This window comes from Mus caroli, chromosome 18 (genome assembly GCF_900094665.2).
Source record: "Mus caroli chromosome 18, CAROLI_EIJ_v1.1, whole genome shotgun sequence".
Taxonomy (NCBI): domain Eukaryota; kingdom Metazoa; phylum Chordata; class Mammalia; order Rodentia; family Muridae; genus Mus; species Mus caroli.
Window position 1 is genome coordinate 55,422,608 of NC_034587.1, and position 22,896 is coordinate 55,445,503.

General features: G+C 44.7%; 1 protein-coding gene across 1 annotated transcript; it reads left to right on the forward strand.

Annotated features, from left to right (window-relative positions):
- Nucleotides 1–205: 205 nt before the first annotated feature.
- Isoc1 (isochorismatase domain containing 1) lies at nt 206–20,883 on the forward strand. The gene is made up of 5 exons (XM_021150992.1): nt 206–534; nt 11,875–11,994; nt 12,114–12,317; nt 13,927–14,043; nt 18,300–20,883. Exons 1-5 carry the CDS (start codon nt 229–231, stop codon nt 18,444–18,446), a joined length of 894 nt encoding a protein of 297 aa, XP_021006651.1. The 5' UTR covers nt 206–228; the 3' UTR covers nt 18,447–20,883.
- The last annotated feature ends 2,013 nt before the right edge of the window (nt 20,884–22,896 follow it).

A 22,896-nucleotide genomic window follows, 5' to 3' on the forward strand; every position in this document is an offset into this window, starting at 1 on the left:
GTCGGAAGAAGGTGATTTGCAGCTTGGTCTGGTCCTCCGCGGAGGCCTGCGACTGCTGTCCCGTCTCCACCAGGCCGGGCCAGCTGCGGTCCCCGCGCGCTACGAGCCACAGGTGACCGTGTCGCCGTTGGCAGGCGCCCAGCCCGGGGACAGTGCGGGCGGGTCTCCGGCATCCAGGGCCCCGCCCCTCGGCCTGGCGCGCGGAGGCGGCGCGCACGCGCGGGGAACATGGCGGCGGCGGAGCCCTCGGTGGCCGCGCTGGCGGGCGGCGGTGTGGGCGCGGGGGCGCCGTCGGGCGGCGTGCCGGTGCTCTTCTGCTTCTCGGTGTTCGCGCGGCCCGCGTCGGTGCCCCACGGCGCGGGCTACGACGTGCTCATCCAGAAGTTCCTGAGCCTGTACGGCGATCAGCTCGACATGCACCGCAAATTCGTGGTGCAGCTCTTCGCCGAGGAGTGGGGTCAGTACGTGGACCTGCCCAAGGGCTTCGCGGTGAGCGAGCGCTGCAAGCTGCGCCTGGTACCGCTGCAGATCCAGGTGGGTCCCGCCCCCCGCCGAGCCGGGTCACCCACCCCAGCCCACCCCAGCCCCCGCGCGGGCCGCCCACGCCCCCACGTGTGTGGTCCCCGGTGCCCCGCGCCTTTGTGCCGCAGCCGCCTGCGTGGCCCCGCGGTCACCCCTGCTCTTATTTTCCCACGGGTGATGCAGATCGTGGGCAGTGTTAGCCTTAGGGCTTGTTCCAGGAGTTGTGGTAACTAACCAGTTGCAGAAATGCAAACTTCCCCGTGGCTCCCTTCTCCTTTCGTTTTGGTGACAGTCGGGGTGCCTACCTAGGAAGAGAGCTGCAGCAGCCACTTAAATAGTCGGTGTTGAAAGCCCCGTGAATCCTAGGCTGAGGAAGTTGTACCTAAGGATTGGAGTTTTTTAATTATTACATTGCTAAAAAGCCGTGGTGTGATACGAGGCAATTGCCTCCCCTTAAAATCTGAGGATTCTCTGGCGAATGCTTGGTTTTGGGAGGAAAGAAGATAGGTGTTAACTTAGGCACTACAACATCTATAGTTTGTTTGTTTCTCCCTACGTGCAGACCTGCTAAGCCTTTTCTCTGGAAGACAAACTGAAATGTGGTAGAGGGAATTTTCATATCCAAGTGCCATTTTGAGACGCTTATCCCCTAGATATGTTTTTTTATCATCTGTAGTTAAAGACAGACTGGATTGTGCTGCCCCCCCCCCCCCCCGACCCCCCCCCACCCCCCGCATCTATGGCTCCAAAGGGAGTGCTTTAACTTGATTAAAGTTCATATGTTCAGAGGACAGAGTTCATGGGCTATCTGCCAGAGAGGCTGCAGGGGGTGGAGTGATCTGCCCTGCAGTCCAGATGGAGAGCTGCATTCTTTCCTGTTTAAGATTCTCCATTTTTTATCTCTTTAAGAGTTCTAGATGATGTCTCTCTGCAGCTTCCAAAGGTCCATTTAGATTACGGCTGCCAAAAAGCCAATATGTTAGATTCACCTTTGACAAATCCATTAGGAGACCAGACTCAAAATACCGAATCAAGTCTGGAGCTGCGTTGAAGATACAGACTTCTTTCAACCATTTCCTGTTACCCTTGGGAGGGAGAGGGGCTCCTACCTGTGACTAGGCTTTAGATTTCTAAGTTGGTATTTGATTTTCTGTGTGCTAGGGTAGGAGTTTTATATTTTGACAATGTCAAGATGTGATTCAACTCTTAAAAGATTCTGAAAAATCAACGTGTGTGTGTGTGTGTGTGTGAAACATACATGCTAAAAAAGCAGTATATAATTCAGGTGACTCTGTCTTTTGAAATACTTTATGTATAATCGATTTTTTTTGAAATCATGTTTAAAACAATCACTATATAATAGAAGTACTCTTTTCTAATTCCCAACAGATAGCTATTTTTTTCTCATTAAATAACCCAAGAATCCTTAAGCTTATTGGTTACATATGTCTGTATTTTGAAGTACTAGCAAATAATTTCATATTCTCATTTTACTAATTATTATTTTTCCCTCATTAAAATAATCATTACAATGATAGCATTACTCTTTCTATCCACTAAGAGATAATTTTTCTCACTAAATAACCCCAGAATCCTTAAGCTTACCAGTTATATATGTCTATATTTTGAAGAACTTACAAATACGTTCATATTCTCACTTTAGTAATTGTAATACTTAAAATCATGTGCCTCTCCCAGCAGGGCTGTAAATAATATGAAGGAATATATTACATAGTATATGTAATGATGTACACACAGGTATATATGTGTGGGGATCTATTTTCAGAAAAGGTAACTTATTTTCATTGTTACCCTATTTTCTGGAACCTGTCTGTATAACTCTACTAACATGGGTGATTTATGTCCCGGAGAGTTCATTCCACATAGAAGTGGTACCTGTGAGTGCATTGCACAGTAGATGCAGACCTGGATCCAGTTATTGGTGGAGATGGCAATGGCATTCATTTCTCTGAGGAGCCCAGCCTAGAGGTAGGAAGGTTAGGAGATTGCCCCGGATTCTATGGCTCTAATGGCAGAGCTGACAAAGCATGATCAAGTCCTCTGAATGTCTGAGCATCTCCTGTCACGTAATGTGACTGCTTTCTTTCCATGTTCGATGAGAAGAACATTGAGTAGTCTGGAAAGCAAGCCAGACTTAAACTTCTGTTTGTTTATTTCTGTTGAGCTGCTCCCTGCTGTTTTGACAAGGGACACCTGTCACTTAGGAAGACTCACGATGGCTTCTGGGGTGGTGGGAGGGATGGAGGTGAGAGGCCCCTTTCCCTCTGACCCAGGAGCAGAGGCTGAGCATTCTCTATGCAGCCCCTTGCTTGTATCATATCACCGCATCTCTCAAAATGCAGGCCCTGGAGCCTCCGAGGTCCTGGCTCACACACTCTTGCTCTAGAATGAACTCTTAATTTGCCTTCCTGTTTGCTGTAACTGCTTTAGGTAGTGACCTTGTGGTATAGTGGGAGGAGGGAGGGTTGTGCCACATTGCCCTCCCCCCTCCCCCCTCCACCCCACCCCCTGTGGTTGGCAGCAATTCTTCGAGAACGGATCTTGAAGATATCCTTTGTCAGTACTCATGTATGGGAACTTTTTAGGGAATCCATATATATATATATATATATATCCTCTGTCAGAGTGACTAAATGTCTGCTGACGGCTCAGGTAGCTAAAGATGGAGCTCATGTTTCATTCATGGCTTTGGGCACCTGGAGTCTGACAGATTGAGAGGCCTAGGTGGCAGAATGTGAATGAAGGGGTCCTGGAGTGGAAGTTTAGGTCATCTTAGGACTCTTATGTACTTTTTCTAATGGTGTTTTCCACGTCCACATGCCAGAGACACATAGTGCAGGAGACTCATGTCAAGGCAAGCCACTGTCACATACTTTGTCCAGAGCAGGTAGAGCCCAAGCAGAAGGCAGGCAGAAATGGATGCAGGCCAGACAAGCCAGAAGGCCTTGGCAACGTTTCGAGGGCAGGAGGTTTGAGCTTCCCTAGGCAGGTTATTTTTGACCTGTTCCAGGGATGGTTAAGTGGGAGAGGATTTGGACCCGATGTCCATGTTCTAGTAAGATTTTATGAGGCTGACGCGCAAACATTTTACTAGAAGAGACAGTTAAGTTCACAATCAGAAAGGAGAAAAGGCAGCTACACAAAGAAGAGAGAAAGGAATATGTTTTGCTTGTGGAATATGCTTTGCTGGTTGGAAGGTAGAGATTGGAGTTGCAGAACTACCTTAGTTGGGCTTTTACTGCTGTGAACAGACACCATGACCAAGGCAACTCTTATAAGGACAGCATTTAATTGGGGCTGGCTTACAGGTTCAGAGGTTCAGTCCATGATCATCAAGGTGGGAGTATGGCAACATCCAGGCAGACATGGTGCAGGAGGAGACCAGAGTTCTATAGCTTCATCTGAAGGCTGCCAGCAGAATACTGGCTTCTAGGTAGCTAGGATAAAGGTCTTAAAGCCCACAGCCACAGTGACACACCTAATAGTGTCACTCCCTGGGCCAAACATACACAAACCATCGAATTGCTTATAGGGATGCCCCAGGAAAAATACGTGGATAAGCTCAGGCCCAGACTGAGTAGAGACACTGGCACGGTGTATCTGGGGTGCAGAGGGCTTTAGGGGGTACTGAGGAGTTCGAGGTGCTGTCTTCAGACTGTTGATTTGATAGGCAGAGGACGTTATGGGATACTGTAGTTATAGAGGTATATGGGCCACTTCAAAACTTTGAATATTGCAGAGTAATTCCCCAAACCATGTGTCTGTTTGTTCCTTTCGTGTAAATTAGCTGCTACTTATAAATAAACTGTCTTGGAGTGGGAGCTGTGACCTGCATTTGAATACTTCCCCTTAGGTTTAGTTGGCCATGGGGAATCTTAATGTAGATGTAAATGTCACTGTGCTCTTGGCTCAGTTCAGTTTCACCTTCCTCCCAGCCTGAGGCGTCTGAAGAGATCCTTCGGGTCTCAGCTCTCAGTGCATAGGCACAGCTGGTCCTTCCTTGGGGAGTCTGGGAGTCCGGACTCTGGGTCGCAGGGGAAGTGTTATACCAGCGACATCGATGCCCATGTTGTGATAGCAAACGTGAAATATTCTCTTGCCATCTAAAGGAAAGGACTCAGAATCTGTTTTGCCAAAAATAAGTCATACGATGATGAGCCTTTTGGTGGTGTCTGGAAGAGCGCTTTTTGGATGAGTTTCTTAATTCTGCAGACGAAATTAGCACGGTGATGTTTCTAGAGAGATCTTAATGGTAAATTGCCTTTATCCTCGCTAGAGAGCTAACCAGCCTGTGCTGACTCAAATGTTTGTTTTGCTGGATTATCACCACAGCTGAAGAAAAATACTGTTTATCTTACTGTTTTAAAGATAAGGAAATTATATCGGAAGATGTCAGTGATTTGCCTAAATTTATGTCACTGAACACAGTGAAACTGAGATTTGGACTCAGGTTCTAATACCCACAAGCCGAGGCTGTGTCTAGAATCCTAGCAGGTTGTGCATGTGGGACATCAGTCTGTTTTAAATGAGTCGCTACTAGGTCAGGGCCTTACCGAAGCTATGTAATTGGGTTGGAAACACTTAGGACTTAAAATACTGGATGAAAATAAGAAATGAAAAGAAAGAACATGAATACTCCTAGATATGGTGGAGGAGAAATTTTATTGTAGATAAAAGGGAGAGTAGCTAGAGGTAGAGACATCTGGGAGAGTCCAGAGTGAAAGTAACCCAGATCTGCCCGGTGGGGAGGAGGGAGAGGGTAAAGGGGCGGGGAGGAGGAAGGGAGGAACCAATTGCAAGCTCAAAGAGGGGAAAGGGTTAAAAAAAAGGGTCTGGTAAACAAAATGGCTGGATTATATAGGGAAGTGGTTCTGGAGGAAGAGCAGCCTAGACCTGGGGCAACAAAGTTTGGAGAGCAGAAGGCAGGGTATGCCTTGGGACTGAGGGATGCTGGGAGAAGCTGGCTGCCAGAGCCGGTGCGGGTGCCAGGGTTTGAGACCTAAAGGTACCTAGATCCCCTTCTGAGTCTCACTCAAGTAGCTCGTGCTTCTCTTGTGATTATAATGGGCTACCTGTTTTAAAAGAAAAAAAGTCAGCCATCTTAAAACGTTCGCCATTCCTAAACACATACAGGCTCCTCACTATGGCCCAGGGGCTAGCACTAGCACTGCTGACTGAGCTGCTGAAACAACACAGACATTCTCATATTGCCAGAGGCTAGACCGAAGGGAGTGGGCAGGGACAGTTCCTTCTGAGGGCTGTGAGGAAGGATCTTTTCAGGATTCTCTGTACCTCACGTTTGTGGGAGTTTGCGGTTTATAGATACCATCACGCCAATCTCGGATTTCATGGTCAAGGCATTCTTGTGTATCGGTGAATTAGTTAATCCGCTCCATGCTCCTGTAGGTCGCGCTTCCAGCCACCCACCAGAGCCCTTCTGGATTCAAGAATGAAAGACACACGCACGCACGCAGGCATGCACGTATGTGTGCCAGCTTAATTTTGATATGCCTTGACAAGCTCAGTGGTTGAGCACTTCTAAAACTCCCTGCAGCCAGCAAACACTCCTCTCCAGCATTCCTGACTTAACACCTCCTAAATTTATATTTTATCTTTGCTGCCCCGGCTCCTTCTGGGAGGGCCCCTACCTTTGCTGTTTAAGACACTTCTTGGCAGCCCTTCTGGGTGCCGCTTTCCTTCTTGAACCAACATGTAGGCCTTTACTCCCCGCTGGTCCTTCCTATCCCTGTCTCATAGTAGACCTTTTCCTCCTTCGTTCTTACCCTCTCCCCATCCCGGGAAGCTAGAAGTCCCGCATCTTTCATCTTGCCCAGCCATTGGCTGTTGGCTCTTTATTGATCAGTCAAAAACCAACTGGGGACAGGGACCTTTAGCATTTGGACACACAGATTCCTGATTTGTGGAGCTGAATTAAAGCATTAGAACCAATTCCCAACATCCTTGTATGTCTGTCTGTCCATCTCTCTGTCTAAGCATCTCCTTTTCCATAGGGATACCAGTCATCTTCCGTGACGTACGGACCTTACTTAGTGGTAGTCTTGATCTTAAATCAGGTTGTCTGCAGTGACTCCAGCTTCACAGGTCTTTCTATAAGGCCCTGGGGTCAGGAATTTGAAGTTTGACTTTGTAAGGGGGAATGGGACACTGTTGAGATGTGTGATGCCATATCCTCCTTCTGTTCCAGGAAGTGGTAGGAACCATTAACCTAGGCTAGCCTCTTTTTGTTTTTCTGAGTGACCACCCAGTGGGCATTTTGTTAAGTGATCAGGGCACATGGCCAGAGTAATAGGAATATCAAAACTTCTCTGTGAAAAAGCCTTTAGGGATTCTATTCCATATGAAATCTCAGGTCAGTGCCACACTGTGGCAGGTCTAAAGGAAGTGAACAAAGAGTTTTGTACTTAAATTCTGTCTCTTAAACTCTTGTTTCGGGAAGTCACTGATTATAATAATCCTTTATATTTAAATGTGTATATTCATGCATATGCATATATATGTGTTTATGTATTTATGTATGTAACATGTTTCTTGTGTCTGCACTGATCATCTGATAAAACAAAATGATTAAAATGATAATTTTTTTTTGCTTTGGAAACAAATTATTTAGTCAAATTTGCTTTTGTCATGACCATATTGGTAATACTGCAGTTGTAACTTGTATATTTCGGTCAATTGGCAATACTTCTGGGTACCTACATTTTAGTTTTAACCAAAATTTGTGAGTCATTACATTTGAATGAAATATAATGGCATCTTGTTGGAATCTATGTGGTAGACAGGGTCAGGCAGATAACATGGTTAGAATTTTTTGGTTTTGGTTTTTCCCGTTTTGCTTTAAGCTTCCTTTTCTAGCTTGTTAGGTCTGAAGGTCATCTCTACAGACACAAAGTATCTCCAGCTACCAGACCCCAGGGAAGCCATTATTCTTATTTTAAGTAAGACTTGCGTTTTATAAGAGTTGCATAGATAATACAGATTTTCTAGTCCTCTGTCCCACTAGCTTCTCTGTTGTTAATATTGTACTTAGTTATGGTTTATCTATCACAACCAACCACCCAGCATGGTGCCCTACTATTAACTTAGCTGCACACTGGACTTTTTCTCATTGTTTCTATTACTTTTCTTTTCTTTTTTCCCAGTGTGTGTGTGTGTGTGTGTGTGTAAGTAAGTGAGAGAGAGAGAGAGAGAGAGAGAGAGAGAAAGAGAGAGAGAGAGAAGTTCAGAAAAGGGCATCAGATCACCTGGATCAGGAGTTAGAGGTGATTGTGGGCTGCCCACTGCATGCTGGGAACTAAACTTGAGTCCTCTGGAAGAGCAATGCATGAATTTAACCACAGAGCCATCTCTTCAGCCTCGGCACACTGGTTCTTACTATGTTTTTCCTTCCTGTCTTTTCTCTGTTTGGTATTTCAGATGACCTTATCCATGATCCAGTCCAGGATACAGTTAAAACCATTTGCAGTGGCTACCTTGGTTCCTCCTTGCTGTGGCACTGTCTGTGGTTTTGACCTTGACAGTATTGAGAAGCCCCAGCCAGATGTTTTGGCGGGATGTCCTAAGCTTTCACGTGTGGGGTGTGTTCCTTATGGGTAGACAGAGGTTGTGGGACTGAGGGTCTGTGCAGGACTTTCTCGTGTTAAGTACATGCAGTGTTTCTCCGTGAGTAGTGACCGAGGACCCTGTCGCTGGTTTGTTTGTCAGCCTTCCTTTGTGTCAGGTAGTCCTTGCCTTCACACTACCTCAGGCAGACTTTGCCAGATACAGCCGATCTCAAGGGTATGAGGAAGTGTCTGGGACTCACACAGTCAGGAATTCCATCTCTACAAGACGAGGAGTCACTCTGCACGTTAACATCTTTATTTACTGGAAGGGGTTTCTGTGGGGTGAGGGTGGTTTGAGAGCTGTTTCTCTCTTCTGCCTTCAGAACATAGAGCCAGATTTCTGACTAGGTAAGGACCTATTTACTCCTTTACATTTGACTTTGACCATTTTTATCTTGTGGTTCCTGTAAAGTAGTATATACTATTTGCTATATTCTTGCGTCTTCTACATATTCTTTATGAATATTAGAATGAGACTTTTCTAATTTAGAATATTGTGTTCCTACCTCATCAGATGCCTGTGGGTCTGAGTCTGGCTTGCTTTCTTGTATTTTGGATCTTCTTGTTCCAGCTCCCCTGTCAGTTCCTGCCGCTGCTAATTTGTCTACCTCTGGCACTAGGTTTCTAGTTGTTGGAAACTCTCCAACTGAACTTGCTGTGAGTTTAAGATGCAGACTGTCAGTCTGGTGTGGGACCATGTAGTTAGTGTTAGACCATGTAGACTGAGTTAGCATGTGAGAGTTGGGGCTGTGAGCACGTGTGGGCTGTGAGCATGTGTGAGCTGTGAGCATGTGTGAGCTGTGAGCATGTGTGAGCTGTGAGCATGTGTGAGCTGTGAGCTTGTGTGAACTGAGCATTTCAGGACTTGTCTACTAGCTCATTAATAACACTTGCCAGGTTTCCTGTGAAAACTTGCTGACGAGTGGAATGGCCAATCTGGCTGAGTTATATGACTAATTTCAAATAGTCCACTTGTAAGTAAATTGTTTATATCATTTACTCTAATCACAGTAGCACTGTGATACTGTTTAAATTTATGAAAGAAAAACATAGATTCTTAAGCATAGGTAGCTAAGACTTAATGGTTCCTGGGATTTTAAAATGCATAAGCCATAAAGCAGTGATTGCTTTAAGGAACAATATCCTGAATACACAAAAACTGGTCTTCCTGGCTTCTGTGTGCAGATTACATTCACTGCTTTGAAAATGCCTACACGGCAGGCGTTGGGCAGGTACTTTGGCTCCTCTGATTAAGGCACTGTGGCCAAGCCTGCTGACCTGACATCTAATCCCAGAGGTCATGTCATGGAACGAGAGACCAGACTCCCAGGACTTGTCCTCTGACCTCCTAGTATATATGAATCCTGGAGCTTGCACACACACAGACACACATACACTAAATAAATAACTGTAAAATAAAAAAAAAAAAAGGGTATCATTTAAAAACAGAGTGAGGAGACAGTCAGGGAGCTTGAGCACTTATTTGAATCTTGCTTTGTTGGTGAAGTTAGACTCTCTCTATAGTGTTAACTGGTAGGTAGGTGGCTCTCACCTTCTAGTGCAGTATGCTCTGGATTGCCCATGAGGAAGGAGCGTGTGTGCATGCTCTAGCTTCTGCTGCAGTGGGGGCTGAAAGTAGTAGAGGCCCCAACCCAACACAGACAAAAGCTGTCATAGAGCAGTTAGGATTAGCTGCAGCCGTGGGGATAAAAGATTTCTTTCAGTGGCTCCTTTAATCCAGGTAGGAACTGTCTCCCCTAGAGTCTGCTGCCTGCAGAGTTGGTAAGGCCGAGTCTAGGGCTGAGCTGCTGCAGAGTAAGCTGCTGCAGAGGCTACTACCATGTAATTGGGACACAGACATCTCCAGGATATTTTAAATAATTGATATCTGTGGGTGGTTTTAGGGGGTGCAAGACAGGAAGACAACCAGAGGGGGGTTAGTGGGTGACTAGGAAGAGGAAGGGCATTAGCTCCCTCCCCTCTGTTCTATGCAGAGCTTTCTTTAATTTGCAAGTGGGAAGTGAAGCACTTTGGGTGGCTAAGTATCCAGTGAAGTTAAATTCCTGTAGCCAGTGGGAATTTTACCGTGAGTAGGTCCTCACTGGGCCCAGACTGTTGGCACATGCTACATGTTATGTTTTGCAAAAGCTGTTATGTTTTGTGGTATAATGCAGTGTAGTTGCACCAGGGGGAGCCCCTTGGTGGGCCCAGGCTGAGGTGTTCCCCTGAACAATCATGCCATGCCATAGGCCTAGTGTAAAGGAGGGGGGTCCAGGAAAGGATAGAGGCAGAGAAAAAGGGAAAGAAGACTGGAGAGGGAGAGAGGGAGAGAAGGAGAGAGAGAGAGAGAGAGAGAGAGATGTTTTGAGTGTGTGTGTGTGTGTGTGTGTGTGTGTGTGTGTTTGAGTGTGTGTGTGTTTGAGTAGCCAAGCAGCCTCACACCTGGCAGGCTGCTAGCAAGCTGTTGCTAGGTTGCAGGTGGGAAGCTTGGAAATTTAACACTCAGTTTTCCTACTAATTCATTAGTTTTCCTGATAATGTTTAAGGATTCCCTCTTGTGTGTTCCTTTCCCATCACCTTTCCCTTTCCCTGTTCACTTGCTTCATTTACGGACCTCCTGAAGTCACCCTTGCCAGTGACGTCTTCAGATTTTTATCTCGATAGCAGTGATTTTGTATTGGCTGTGAATCTGCCTGACTTCTGTCCGTCTTTACTTCTGTGCCTCACAGTCTCTGCCACAGATTATTTTTTTTTAATTATTACTTTCCTTACATGAGTTCCTTTAAAATTTAATTTCTTCCTGTAATACCATCATCATATTTACATTTTTAATGCAAATATTTTTCTGATTTGAAGGTAACACATTCACAATGACATTAAACAAATACTTTTAAATACACCAAAAAAGAGCATAAAAATATTCAAATTATTCAGATGCCTACTTCTTTTTGATATTTTCTTTTTCTTTATATTTTTCTGCTGAAATGCTATTCAAGTGTGTTGTAAAAATTAACACTTTATGGTAACCGTTTCTCCTTAGATGAAAGAGATCTTTGAAACATATATACATATTTTTAATTCACTAAAATGCTTTCTCTCTGAAAGTATTAAAATTTGTTTTTGTATTGTTGGTCTTTGCATTATGTTCCCCCCTTTTCTACCAAATGCAGTTTGGAGCGTGTCTTTGTGAGTAATACCCTTTTTTTGGGGGGGGGTCTCAGTTTGGGTTTTATCCTGTGAACAGACTCCATGACCAAGACAATTCTTATAAGAACAACATTTAATTGGGGTTGGCTTACAGGTTTCAAGGTTCAATCCACTGTCATCAAGGTAGGAACATGGCAGTGTCTAGGCAGGCATGGTGCAGGAGGAACTGAGAGTTCTGCATCTTCATCTGAAGGCTACTAGCAGAAGACTGACTTCCAGGCAGCTTGGATGAGGGTCTTAAAGCCCACACCCACAGTGACACACCTACTCCAACAAGGCCGCACCTTCTAATGGTGCCACTCCCTTGGCTAACATGCAAACCATCACGGGGGCAGGGGCGGGGAGGTGGTAATTCACTTCATCTCTTGTAGTTGTATTAATTGTTTAAGCTTACTGACTGCGGCAAACAGTAGGAACATTTTTCTGTGTGCAGTGATATCCACTGGAAATAAATGTCATTGTAATACAAACACCAGATCATTTTTGTCTTCTTTATTTTCAGCTTACGACCCTGGGAAATCTCACACCTCCGAGCACTGTGTTTTTCTGCTGTGACATGCAGGAAAGGTTCCGTCCAGCCATCAAGTACTTTGGGGACATCATTAGTGTGGGACAGAGACTGGTAGGCTCCTGCCTTTGCTTGTTCCGATTGTCTGAAGCACGGAGTGCGCTCATATCTGTATGCAGCACAGTTATCTCTACCTAACAGGTTTTCTTATACTTTTGTCTGATGCTTTTCAGTTGCAAGGAGCTCGGATATTAGGGATTCCAGTTATCATAACGGAACAATACCCCAAAGGACTTGGCAGCACCGTTCAAGAAATCGACCTAACAGGTGTGAAACTGGTTCTTCCAAAGACCAAGTTTTCTATGGTGTTACCTGAAGTCGAAGCTGCGTTAGCTGAGATTCCTGGCGTCCGGAGTGTCGTGTTGTTTGGAGTAGAAGTAAGTTCCCTTTTGGGTTCGGACCGCGCCATTTGTGGGAAAACTCGGCATCCTCAGAACACGGTCTTGTTTGTAGGATGCTGCTGAGTGGTACTGAGGGAAAATGGCCGACACTTGTTAGGTGTTCTCCCCCTCAGGGCACTGGTTTAAATGCCCTGTGGCTGCGAACACCTTCAACCCTCACAACAACCTTGTGACTTATGGACGCCGTGACCCCTAGTACCACAGAGGAGAAACTAAGGCATAGAGGTATCATACCCGGCCCAAAGTCAGACAGCTTGTGAGTGAGTGGGGCTGCCTGTGAACCTCGGCCAGTCATCTTCGGCTGTTCCGAGAACCACCTGCTGCCTGCTTTGGAAGACATTTTCCCTAAAGGCATTACTTTTATTTCTGTGTGTCTGGACTTGATTGGGGGCACATTTTGTGCTGCACCTCACCTCTTGCAGCCCTCCGGTTGTAGAGTTCACTGTCCCTCAAGTAGGTGTGTCCACATGCCCTTACGAAGAAGGATGAAATTGGCATGGATTCCCCCCGTGCCAAATTCAGTTGATTTATTACATTTTATTTTATATAGTTTTTGAGATGTGACTTTGCTGGGCAGTGTGGGACTTACAATGTAGCATGGACTGACATGGAATTGAGAGCAATCCTGCTGCATCTGCCTCCTGAGTGCAGAAATGGCAGTGCCTTGCCACCGTACTCAGCTTCTTTCTGACTTCTAATACTGAAATTAAAAAACACTCTGAACAAATTATTCACTTAGTGCAATAAAATACCACTAATTTAATATGGTTATATTTTGGTAATGAGGTTGTTTATCGTAATAGGTTTTTGTAACAGAAAGATTTAAGTCTTTAGTAATTTTTACTTCAGTTGTGGAAGCCGAGAGGAAGCTCGGTTGTGGAACTCTGTCACACAGATTCACTGGCTCTTGCATACGCTTTTCATTCATCATAATTAGTTCCTAGAGGGTGTTTTTGCTTTGTTCCCTCTGCTGAGGCAGTGCCACAAGTCAGTGCCTGCAGCGATGGGGTCTGTGCAGTACTGTTGTTGGTAATGGACACTGTATAATCCCTGATCTTCAAATGAATAAGCCATAGCTAGAGAAGGCTGATTTATGCTTCAAACTATCTGGCTAACTAGAGCCTAAGCTAAATATGCAAAGGATTATTCGATTTCCAGTCCTGCCTGTTCTGACCTAATGTGTTTGTTAAATGCTTTGGGTTTTCGGCTCGCCTTGTAAATTGCCTCCCTTGACTGGCCTGTCTTTACTTCGGTATGGCTCAATTGCTCCAGTGCTTTCTCAGTGCTGAAGCCTTCTCTTTTGAGCTGCATACCTGATATGGATGCAGACGTAAACCCAAGTGCAGCTTTACCTGAGTGGTGACAGTGAGCTTTCTCGAGGCCACTCGGAGGGTGTAGGCGACCGTCATTAGACGCTTAACTGTATTCTGAGAGTGGGTTCAATGTGACCCTGTAAGACACACTGATAAAAGCCAGTTCTCCGCCCGTGGAGATGCTGACACCCTTGAGAGTCAGGACGATGCTGTTAAGCTTTGCATCGACAGATGACCTTGTTCTTACACGTGATGCTTTCCTCTCCCACGAGACGCACGTGTGTATCCAGCAAACTGCCCTGGAGCTGGTCGGCCGAGGCATCGAGGTTCACATCGTGGCGGACGCCACCTCCTCGAGAAGCATGATGGACAGGATGTTTGCTCTTGAGGTAGGCGCTCTCTCTACTTAAAAGTAACTTCTCCATGGAGCTTTCTGAGAAATTAGGAGGCTTGAATATTTAACAGCACCAAGCGAGAGACTGGCCCTTTAATCCTCAGCTTGGCTCAGCCCCCACCTGAGCACACAGGCACTGATGATAAATAGAATAGAAATGTAAAACCTTTGTAAAGAAATGGTGGAGGGTTTGCTGTTGTGAGATCATCCAGTGCTCTGGGTACAGACTGGCTTGTGCATTGTTCTTCATTGAGACTGCGTCAGCCCTGTAGCCTGAAGTGCCCTGCAGATGGCAAAAGGAAAGGACAGAAGATGCAAGGCCATGGGGAACCGGCCACCTTTCTCCCAATAGCAACAACTGGTTCAAGACATGGTGGGCTTCCCTTCTTGGTTTTTTCTGAAAGATTAGGACCTCTTTGGAGACTGTAGGTAGAAGCTTGCTCTTTGTTTATTTATTGCAATAGTTCTCTTAATCCCTGAGAATTTCATGCAATGCATTTTAGGCATGTTCAGCCCTCCTCCAACTCCTCCCCATACAACACCCTTATCATCTAAGTTTAAGATTACTTTTTTTTTTAAGTCCCTTCCCCATAAGTCCAATTTGTGTTGCCTGTCTGGTCTGGGGTTTGGACCCAAGCCCTGCCGTGTAGTTGGTTAGCTTATCAAGTCTCATAAAAAAGAAACTGACTCACCTTTGTCCCAGTAGCTATTAAATACCAATGCTCCTCAGCTAGATATGGAATTACCTGTCCACCGTCCACTCCCTGTGCTGGCATTTTGTCTGTCTGGAGCTTACAGGGGTCTTGTGTGGTGTTGAAATTGCTCTGAGTTCACGAAGCCATTTTCCCTGGTATGTCTAGAAAATCCTGCTTGCTGGAAACTCTCTACCACTTCCCACTCTTACCGTCTTTCTGTCCCCTTTTCCTCAAAGACTCTGGAGCCTTGGGGTAAGGACCATAAAATGATTGTCCAATAGGTAGGAGTTTATTCTTTTAAAATGTCCTCATGCCCATTGGAATTTTTTTTTTTTTGGTGGTGGGAGGGGGCGTCTAATAAATGGCGCCACTCCTCATCTCCGCAAGGATCTGTGAGCTGTTCTTAAGTCATGAGATCTTCGGAATCCACTTCACAAACCTTGCTCATTAACCAAGGTTTTACAGCCGTCAGGTCAGCCCCAATGAGGAGCTGTCTTCATGTATTTTTGTGTGGAAACTTTATTGCCATGGTAATACTCAGGTTTTGTAGTATTTGAAAGGAACCAAATGGTGGACAGCCACGCAAAGAGAAGAAATCTTGTTGGCTGTGAAGGTATTTCCAGGACTTTTCTCCCACATTCATATGGATTTGTTTTTTCCTGTTCTTTTCTCACAGATTACCTCTTGGCCAGAGTTTTCTCTCCCTCCACTCCTCTCAGTTCCACCTCCCACCTCCCCTCTTCCCCAGATCCACTGTTCCTCCGGTTCCCCTCAGAAAAGAGCAGGTCTCCCAATAAATCAGCTGAACACAGAATAATAACAAGTTACAAAAGGACTAGGCACAAACTCTCATCTGGTGGATGATGCAGTCCAGTAGGGGGAAGGGGTCCTAAGAGCAGGCAACAGAGTCAGAGGTACCCCCCACTCCCATTGTTAGGAGTCCCACAAAACACCCAACTGCACAACTGTATGCATATGCAGAGACCCTAGCTCTGATCCACACAGGCTCCATGGTTCCCACTTTAGTCTCTCTGAGCCCTGCTTAGTTGATTCTGTGGGCCCAGAGACATTCTAGGAAGGGACAGAGAGCCCCATCTTTTGCCTGGACACAGAAGTGTTTATGTAGGTGAAAGCATCAAGGTTGGAAGTGGGGAAGTGACCACAGCATGTCAGATAGTGGTGTGCAGCAGTGCCTGTAGGTGAGGTGATGGTGTGCAGTGTCTGCAGCTGAGGTCAGGTGATGGTGTGCAGTGCCTGCCAGGTTGTAGGCTGCCTATCTTTGTTGTATCTTGCTATAGAGATGATTCATTTTGTCCCTAAAGTTTTTGTGAAATACTTTTTAAAATATATGAACTGAACGTTAACAGCAATTTGGCCAGCTCCCTTTCTTCTTTATTCCCTATTCCCTCAGAGTGGAACTACTTCAAATAATCCGTATCCATATTGTCTGCTACATTTATTTCACTAGTGAGAAGTATAGTTAGCTAGCAAGCATGGACTTGTTGACTGGATGTGTCCCGATATGTACTTGCCATCTACTAGACTGTGTCACCTTGAGGTAATAATTGTCCAAAACTGTATCATAGATTGCCTGACTTTGTCTGCTCTCAGAAGAGTTACAGAATAGGTTGAGTAAATCTTATCTTGAACTTGATGTCCTTCTATTGATGGGCAGCCTTCAGTGCTGTTCGAATATGAAGTGGGTTAGGTACTTCATTGCTGACTTACCGTCTTAGGTTGAATATCAGGGAGCCAACCTTCCTCTTTCATTGGCGAAGTTGGACCGACTGCAGGTGTAAGGGCTGATGACTGTGATCAGGAAGTGCACAGAGCTCTAGAAGCTGTTGCTGTTGTCTGTCCAGCTTCCTCTCAGTTGGGGAGGGCAGGCTCTATGCAAACACCTAGAAACCTGTTCTAAAAGCTTTGCATTTTCTGTACCACATCTTCCTTCTCACATAGGTTCTTTGCTCAGTTATTTTTATACCCTCAGTCTTGAGATAAGTGGCCCTGTACACCCCAATGTGACCCAGCTTCCATCACCAGAGATTATTAGGGTAGATGGACAAGACTCTGATCCATGCAGCAGGAGAAGTCCCCACTGCTGGAGTCTCTCCCTGCCCACCCCTCTTGAACTTTCTCCTCTCTACTTTTCTCTTAGCTACACCCCCTCACACACACACACACACACAGACACACACACCTCCCATCCCCACCTCCTGGAGATATCTGTTGTAGTTCCTGTGTGGCTGCTGGAACAGCTGGCAACATCTCTCTGTTAGGAGCAGCCCCGTTAGGAAGCTTTACAGTTTTCCATCTTATAACCCTTGTTTAGTCATTCTAAAAATGTGTATAGTGGCAGAAGATGTGGTAGTTCCGATTTTACCCTGGGGCAGATTCCCAGCCCTCACTTGAGACCTTGGCTTCTGCCAATCATTCCTAGACCAGAGCTCTAATCATGAGAAGTTCTCGGGTGCTCTTTTGGAGTCAGAAAACGCGACTTTAAGAACCTATTTTCTTAATGCAATTGAGCATCTATTTTATATAATTGGATAGCAAACTAGTAATAAAAGAGTCTGGATAACTATAATTATACCCATATTACAGATTTTTTTAAAAATAAATAGGTACTCAATGGCAGTTACACCAGGCAAAAGTATTAACATCTCATGATCTCCTGTTTTGATTGTACTGCACACGGTAAATTCTAACATGGTGCCTCTTTTACTTTTTTTGTGATATAAATAAAAACACAAGTTTATCAAAACTTGAAGCCCAAAGGACCCCCCATTTGAGAGAGTGAAATGAGAGGCAAAGCGGTATAGCTCCGAGAAGTGTGCACCCGCAGAGGACTAGTACCCTAGTTTGGTATCTGTTGCTGTGATAAACACCAGGACCCAAAGTGACTTGGGGAGGAGAGGGCTTATTTCATCTGAGCTCTCATGTCACAGCTGATCAATCACTGAGTGAATTCAGGTCAAGATCTCAAGGCAGAAAGCCAGAGGCAGGGACTGAGAGGCTACTGAGGGATTCTGCTTACTGGCTTGCTCACCTTGTTTTGTACATAACCTGGGATCGCCGTATCATGGTGGTTGCACCGCCCAAAGGTGGGCTGGCTCTCCAATATCAATCATTAATCTAGAAATTGCCAGCAGACTTGCCTAGAGGCCAATCACATGGAGGCACTTTCTTAAGTTTTCCTCTTCCCAGAAGATTGTCCCAGCTTGAGTGTCAAGTAGGTGAAAATTGATTGACACAGGTGGGGTCTACCACTGGATTCTCTTTGCTCATGTTTTACGGGGACTAGCCTGGTAACCTGCCACCTACAGATCACCACTTCCTGTTTCCCTTTACTTGTTTCTAGCCCATTAATAATACCAAGAAATACTCATGATACGGCTGGTTTTGAAACTTTCCTCTATCCCTGAATTTATGTCTATGGCTGAGGCCCCACAGCTGGAGGTGAAGGTCCTAATTGTTGTCCTGGCTCACTTCCGCTGTTTCTCCATAATCTCCATTTTCTAGCTCACCTCTTGTCTGTGTTTCTCTTTTTTTCTAGCGTCTCGCTCGCACTGGGATCATCGTGACCACTAGTGAGGCTGTCCTCCTACAGCTGGTGGCTGACAAAGACCACCCGAAGTTCAAGGAAATTCAGAACCTAATTAAGGCGAGTGCCCCGGAGTCCGGTCTGCTTTCTAAAGTATAGGAGACATGAAGGATCAGGGTCTTCCTTCCCTCCAGGCAATGGGACTGCGAACCACACAAGCCCTGTCTCCACTAGAACTACCATGTTAAGTCAACAGCTCCTCCTTTGCGGCTCTTAGTAACCCTTACCTGGCTAGACCGTCGTGTACAAGCGTTTAGTTCCAATGTCGAGGCTTGAGGTGCTGCTTCTCTTCTCTGTTTTCCTAACGAGCTTTTAGTTATTAAGACAAATTACCATGGAGGTGCCTGTCTCGTCTATACTGTATACTCTGACCATATCTTTCCAAAGTGCACCCTCTGGTGAAGTATTCTTAAATTGTGCACTTTAATGGGAAAAAAAAAGAAAAAAAAACAAAAACAAAAACCACGTACCACAATGATTTGACTTTTCTATTGTTGTGACACATCCCTTGTCATGTCAGTGTATACCCAGTGATTTCCCTTCCCAGGCTGACTGGCCAATGACTCCTGGATGAGAACTGAGAACCAGGACTCTGGCTTGTGTATCTACTCCTCTCACAGTGTTGGAGTCGCTGACTGAGTGAGGTGCATTGACTTAAGGAGAGCAAATTATCTCAAATATTGTGTATCTGTCTTGATTGCATTAATTTTCTTATTCCTGTTACTGTCTTTGTGGATGCTCTTCCTATGAATAGCGGTCTATGTTAACATTTTTCTTCCACTGAATGTTTTCCTTGCTCCTTGGTTATTTTAAACTTGTAAACAGATGGGAGTGGTTTGCAGTGCTGGGTCATTGACAGAGGTATGCCCTAACATACAGTCTTTTTGAGTGCATCTTTTACTATACACAGGAGTTGGTGGAGAAAGAAACACTAGGTAAAATGTAGTTTCAAATGCCCGTATTCCCCTCCAAACATTGTTATGGCTGACATCATCAACCAGACTCATAGGGGTAATACTGTGGTCATTGTTAACCAATCAATAAACTTATTTCCATTTCATACTGATAATTACTCAAACATCTTTTTAATGTATGTTGTGATATGTGGAACATTACTCTTTGTATAAAATTAAAGAAAATGTATTATGTGGGTGAAATTGTTTTGTTTTCCATGACTCCATTAGTATTAGTCAATGAATTGTAATGAGTTTTCAGAGGTAACAGATTTGCTGATTATAAGCTTAAAATCATTGGAACATTCAAAGGAGGGGAATCCTCTGCAGGCCCAGACTGATAGCGTTCCTGCAGGGTTTTCCTGTTAGCACTGTAGGAATATTTGAGCCTTGGTAAGGCATCATTGCCTAGTGTTCTTCTTGGTGTGCTCAGTTCTCAGCCTCTGGGCTGTGACCACAGATATATCACATATAAAATGTATCACATATCAGATATTTGCATTAAGATTCATGACAGTAGCAAAATTACAGTTATGAAGTAGCAACAAAAATAATTTTATGGTTAGGGAGTCACCACAACACGAGGAACAGAATTAAAGGGTTGCAGCATTAGGAAGGTGGAGAGCTACTGCTTAGAAGATGAGTCCAGAAAGAAGCATCATGTTGTTATCCACAATTTAAAATAATTTCTAATAAATGTAAGCTAGTGTTTTTCAAACTTTTATTATCTGGAGTGCTTGCTAAAATATTGGTTCTAGCTTCTTCCTCTCCCTTCATTAAAAATAAAAAGGTATTACCACTGGCAATGCAAGGAATTAATGTAGGAAGGTTTCCCTCCTTTGTACCCATGCCTCTTCCACAGCTGAAGCCATCTCTGGCCTCAGATTAGTGTCTTCTGGCTGCCCGAACAAAACTCCTTAGACACCATGTCTCAAGACAACAGACTGTTTCATCTCAATTCTGTAGGGTTCTAGGGCTTTCTGTGCTGAGATCAAAGCTTGTATTGCAAGGCTATGATCTTTTCTGGGGCCCTGTATAAGGGATGACTTATATCCTGCAGTTCTCTGGTTCTAGAATCTGCTCCTGTGGGACTTTTTGTTTGTTTGGTTTTGGTTTATTTGTTTGTTTTGTCCCATTACTTCCATCTTCTCAGGCAACAAGTGCGGGTCCTTAGGTCTCTTCTGACACCCGTCTTCTGCCTGGCCTAAGATCTCATGTGATTTAAGGTTTCTAATTAGCAACCGTATTCCACCTGCAGCCTTAACACCCTTTGGCCATGTATCTCTGTTCCAGGATCTAGGGATTAAGGCATGGGCATCTTCACACAGACACTAGCTAGTAAGTGTGAATTGAATTAAATTGTATCAGGTCCAGGAATGTAAATACATGGATGCTCAGAATAATTGTGAACTCTGCCTTCTTTTTTCTGTTTTGTGAACCATGGCAAGAAGGTGGCAAGGCTTTTACGCTATGATTATTGGAAAACTGAACTGATTGTAATACTTTGAAGTGGAAGTGTCCGTGACTTTATAGGATAATGAAATTCCTTTCGTTGACATAAATAAAGAACTTCAGAATGTAAACAAGAAGGGTCCTGTGTATTGAATCTCAACGGGGCTGGGGCTGGAAGCAGCAGGAGGCTCCTAACAGAAATGCTCAGCATCTGTGCAAACTTAATCTAAAGTTAAACTGATAACTTACTCCAGCCAGGGAACTGATAGTTTATTATGTCCATTGAAATGGCATATTTCTCGACTTCAATGGATTGATTTTACTCTTTCAAAATTATTTGGGCAAGTATGACTTTACAGCTGGGGAGAGAGAGAGAAAGGCCCCAGTCATAGGTTCGTTTTGGTTCTGTAACTTTGGACTTTAGAGATGCAGTGTTTAGGGAACAGAGATGCCTTTCCTAAAGTCATACAGTAAGAGAACCTGACTCCATGCTCCGTACTTTTCACTTCGTCACTGACACTGGAAGCCATTACTCAGCAATGCTAGAGGTGATCAGAGGGTGGAGAACAACAGACATGGAGTGGGGATTTTGCTTTCTTTACGAAAGCACAGAAATAAGAATGCGCTTTCATTCCAATCCCAGGTGTGAGGACATAAGACTGCTTTACACTGCCCGAAGCAGCTGACTATGATTTGCCTGGTGCCCTAGCAGAGACATGATATTGCCAGCTGCAGATAGTTTCTGCAATTGTGTGATGTTTGGAATTCTGGAGACTTTTTAGGAAGTATATAAATGCTAGGGCCCCAAGAGGTAGCGTGGGTTATTGATTGATTGGTGATCACAGTGTGTTAAGTAGCCATGCACAAAGAAGAAAGAAGAAGAAGTTAAATATAATGACAGTGAAGATCAAACTGGCCCCAAGGAATCTGGTGCCCCTGATCAGCCAGAAGTTGTCCAATGATAATGTCAACCCCTTTCCAACCTCTGACTTTATCCAGGGATCTCTTTCCTTTCCTCTCTATCCTTTTTTTTTTCTCTTCTATCTAGTGTTAGGGTAGAAGAATAGAGTGGAAAGGGGTAGAAAAAAGAAGAACCCAGAAAGTAGCAAAAGACCTGCTACATAGATAAGCTCAGAAAAGGCCATGCTTATCCATGTAACCTTGTTCTGTTTTGATGAGCGAAGCTCCTGTGATAGGCTTGCCCTCTGTGATGGTTTGTGTATGCTTGGCCCAGGGAATGGCACTATTTGGGGGTGTGGCCTTGTTGGAGTAGGTGTGTGGGAGTGGCACACACGCCTTTAATCTCAGCACTTGGGAGGTAGAGACAGGTGGATTTCTGAGTTTGAGGCCAGCCTGATCTACGACAGAGTGAGTTCCAGGACAGCCAGGGCTACACAGAGAAACCCTGTCTTGAAAACAAAACCAAATAAATAAATAAATAAATAAATAAAAGACCCTCATCATAGCTTCCTGGAAGTCAGTAATAAATAAATAAATAAATAAAAGACCCTCATCATAGCTTCCTGGAAGTCAGTATTCTGCCAGCAGCCTGCAGATGAAGATCTCTTCCTCTTCTTCAGTGGTTCTCTACCTTATTCTTGTAGGCAGAGCCCCTCAGTTATACCCATACCTCATTGATTGGGCTGTTCTAGGTAGCCAGCTTACTCCTGGGATCCCACTGCATTTCAGGAGATGAAGTTACAGGCAAGCCACCATGTCCACCAAGAGTTTTCTCAGCCTTCAAGGCAAGCACTTTACCCACTGAACCATTTCCTCAAATCTGATAATCAATAAGTTAAAAGTTTTATGGTTTTATTTTACAGTATATACATTGATTGTGTGTGTGGGGGGGCATCAAATATATCCTGCCTCTATTTGTGGAAAAAAAAACTGCATGCATTTAGAATTTATATTCTGAAAGATTCTTTTGATTTGCAGTGTGTCTTAGTCAGGGTTTCTATTCCTGCACAAACATCATGACCAAGAAGCAGTTGGGGAGGAAAGAGTTTATTCGGCTTACACTTCCATACTGCTGTTCATCACCAAGGAAATCGGGACTGGAACACAAGCAGGTCGGTCAGGAAGCAGGAGCTGATGCAGAGGCCATGGAGGGATGTTACTTACTGGCTTGCTTCCCCTGGCTT

Bases quoted from the DNA above. Each gene is read 5' to 3' on its own strand.
- Isoc1 (XM_021150992.1), top strand. From the start codon at position 229: ATGGCGGCGGCGGAGCCCTCGGTGGCCGCGCTGGCGGGCGGCGGTGTG. The intron at 11,995-12,113 runs GTAGGCTCCTGC...GATGCTTTTCAG, and splicing joins TTAGTGTGGGACAGAGACTG to TTGCAAGGAGCTCGGATATT. The intron at 12,318-13,926 runs GTAAGTTCCCTT...CTCTCCCACGAG, and splicing joins TCGTGTTGTTTGGAGTAGAA to ACGCACGTGTGTATCCAGCA.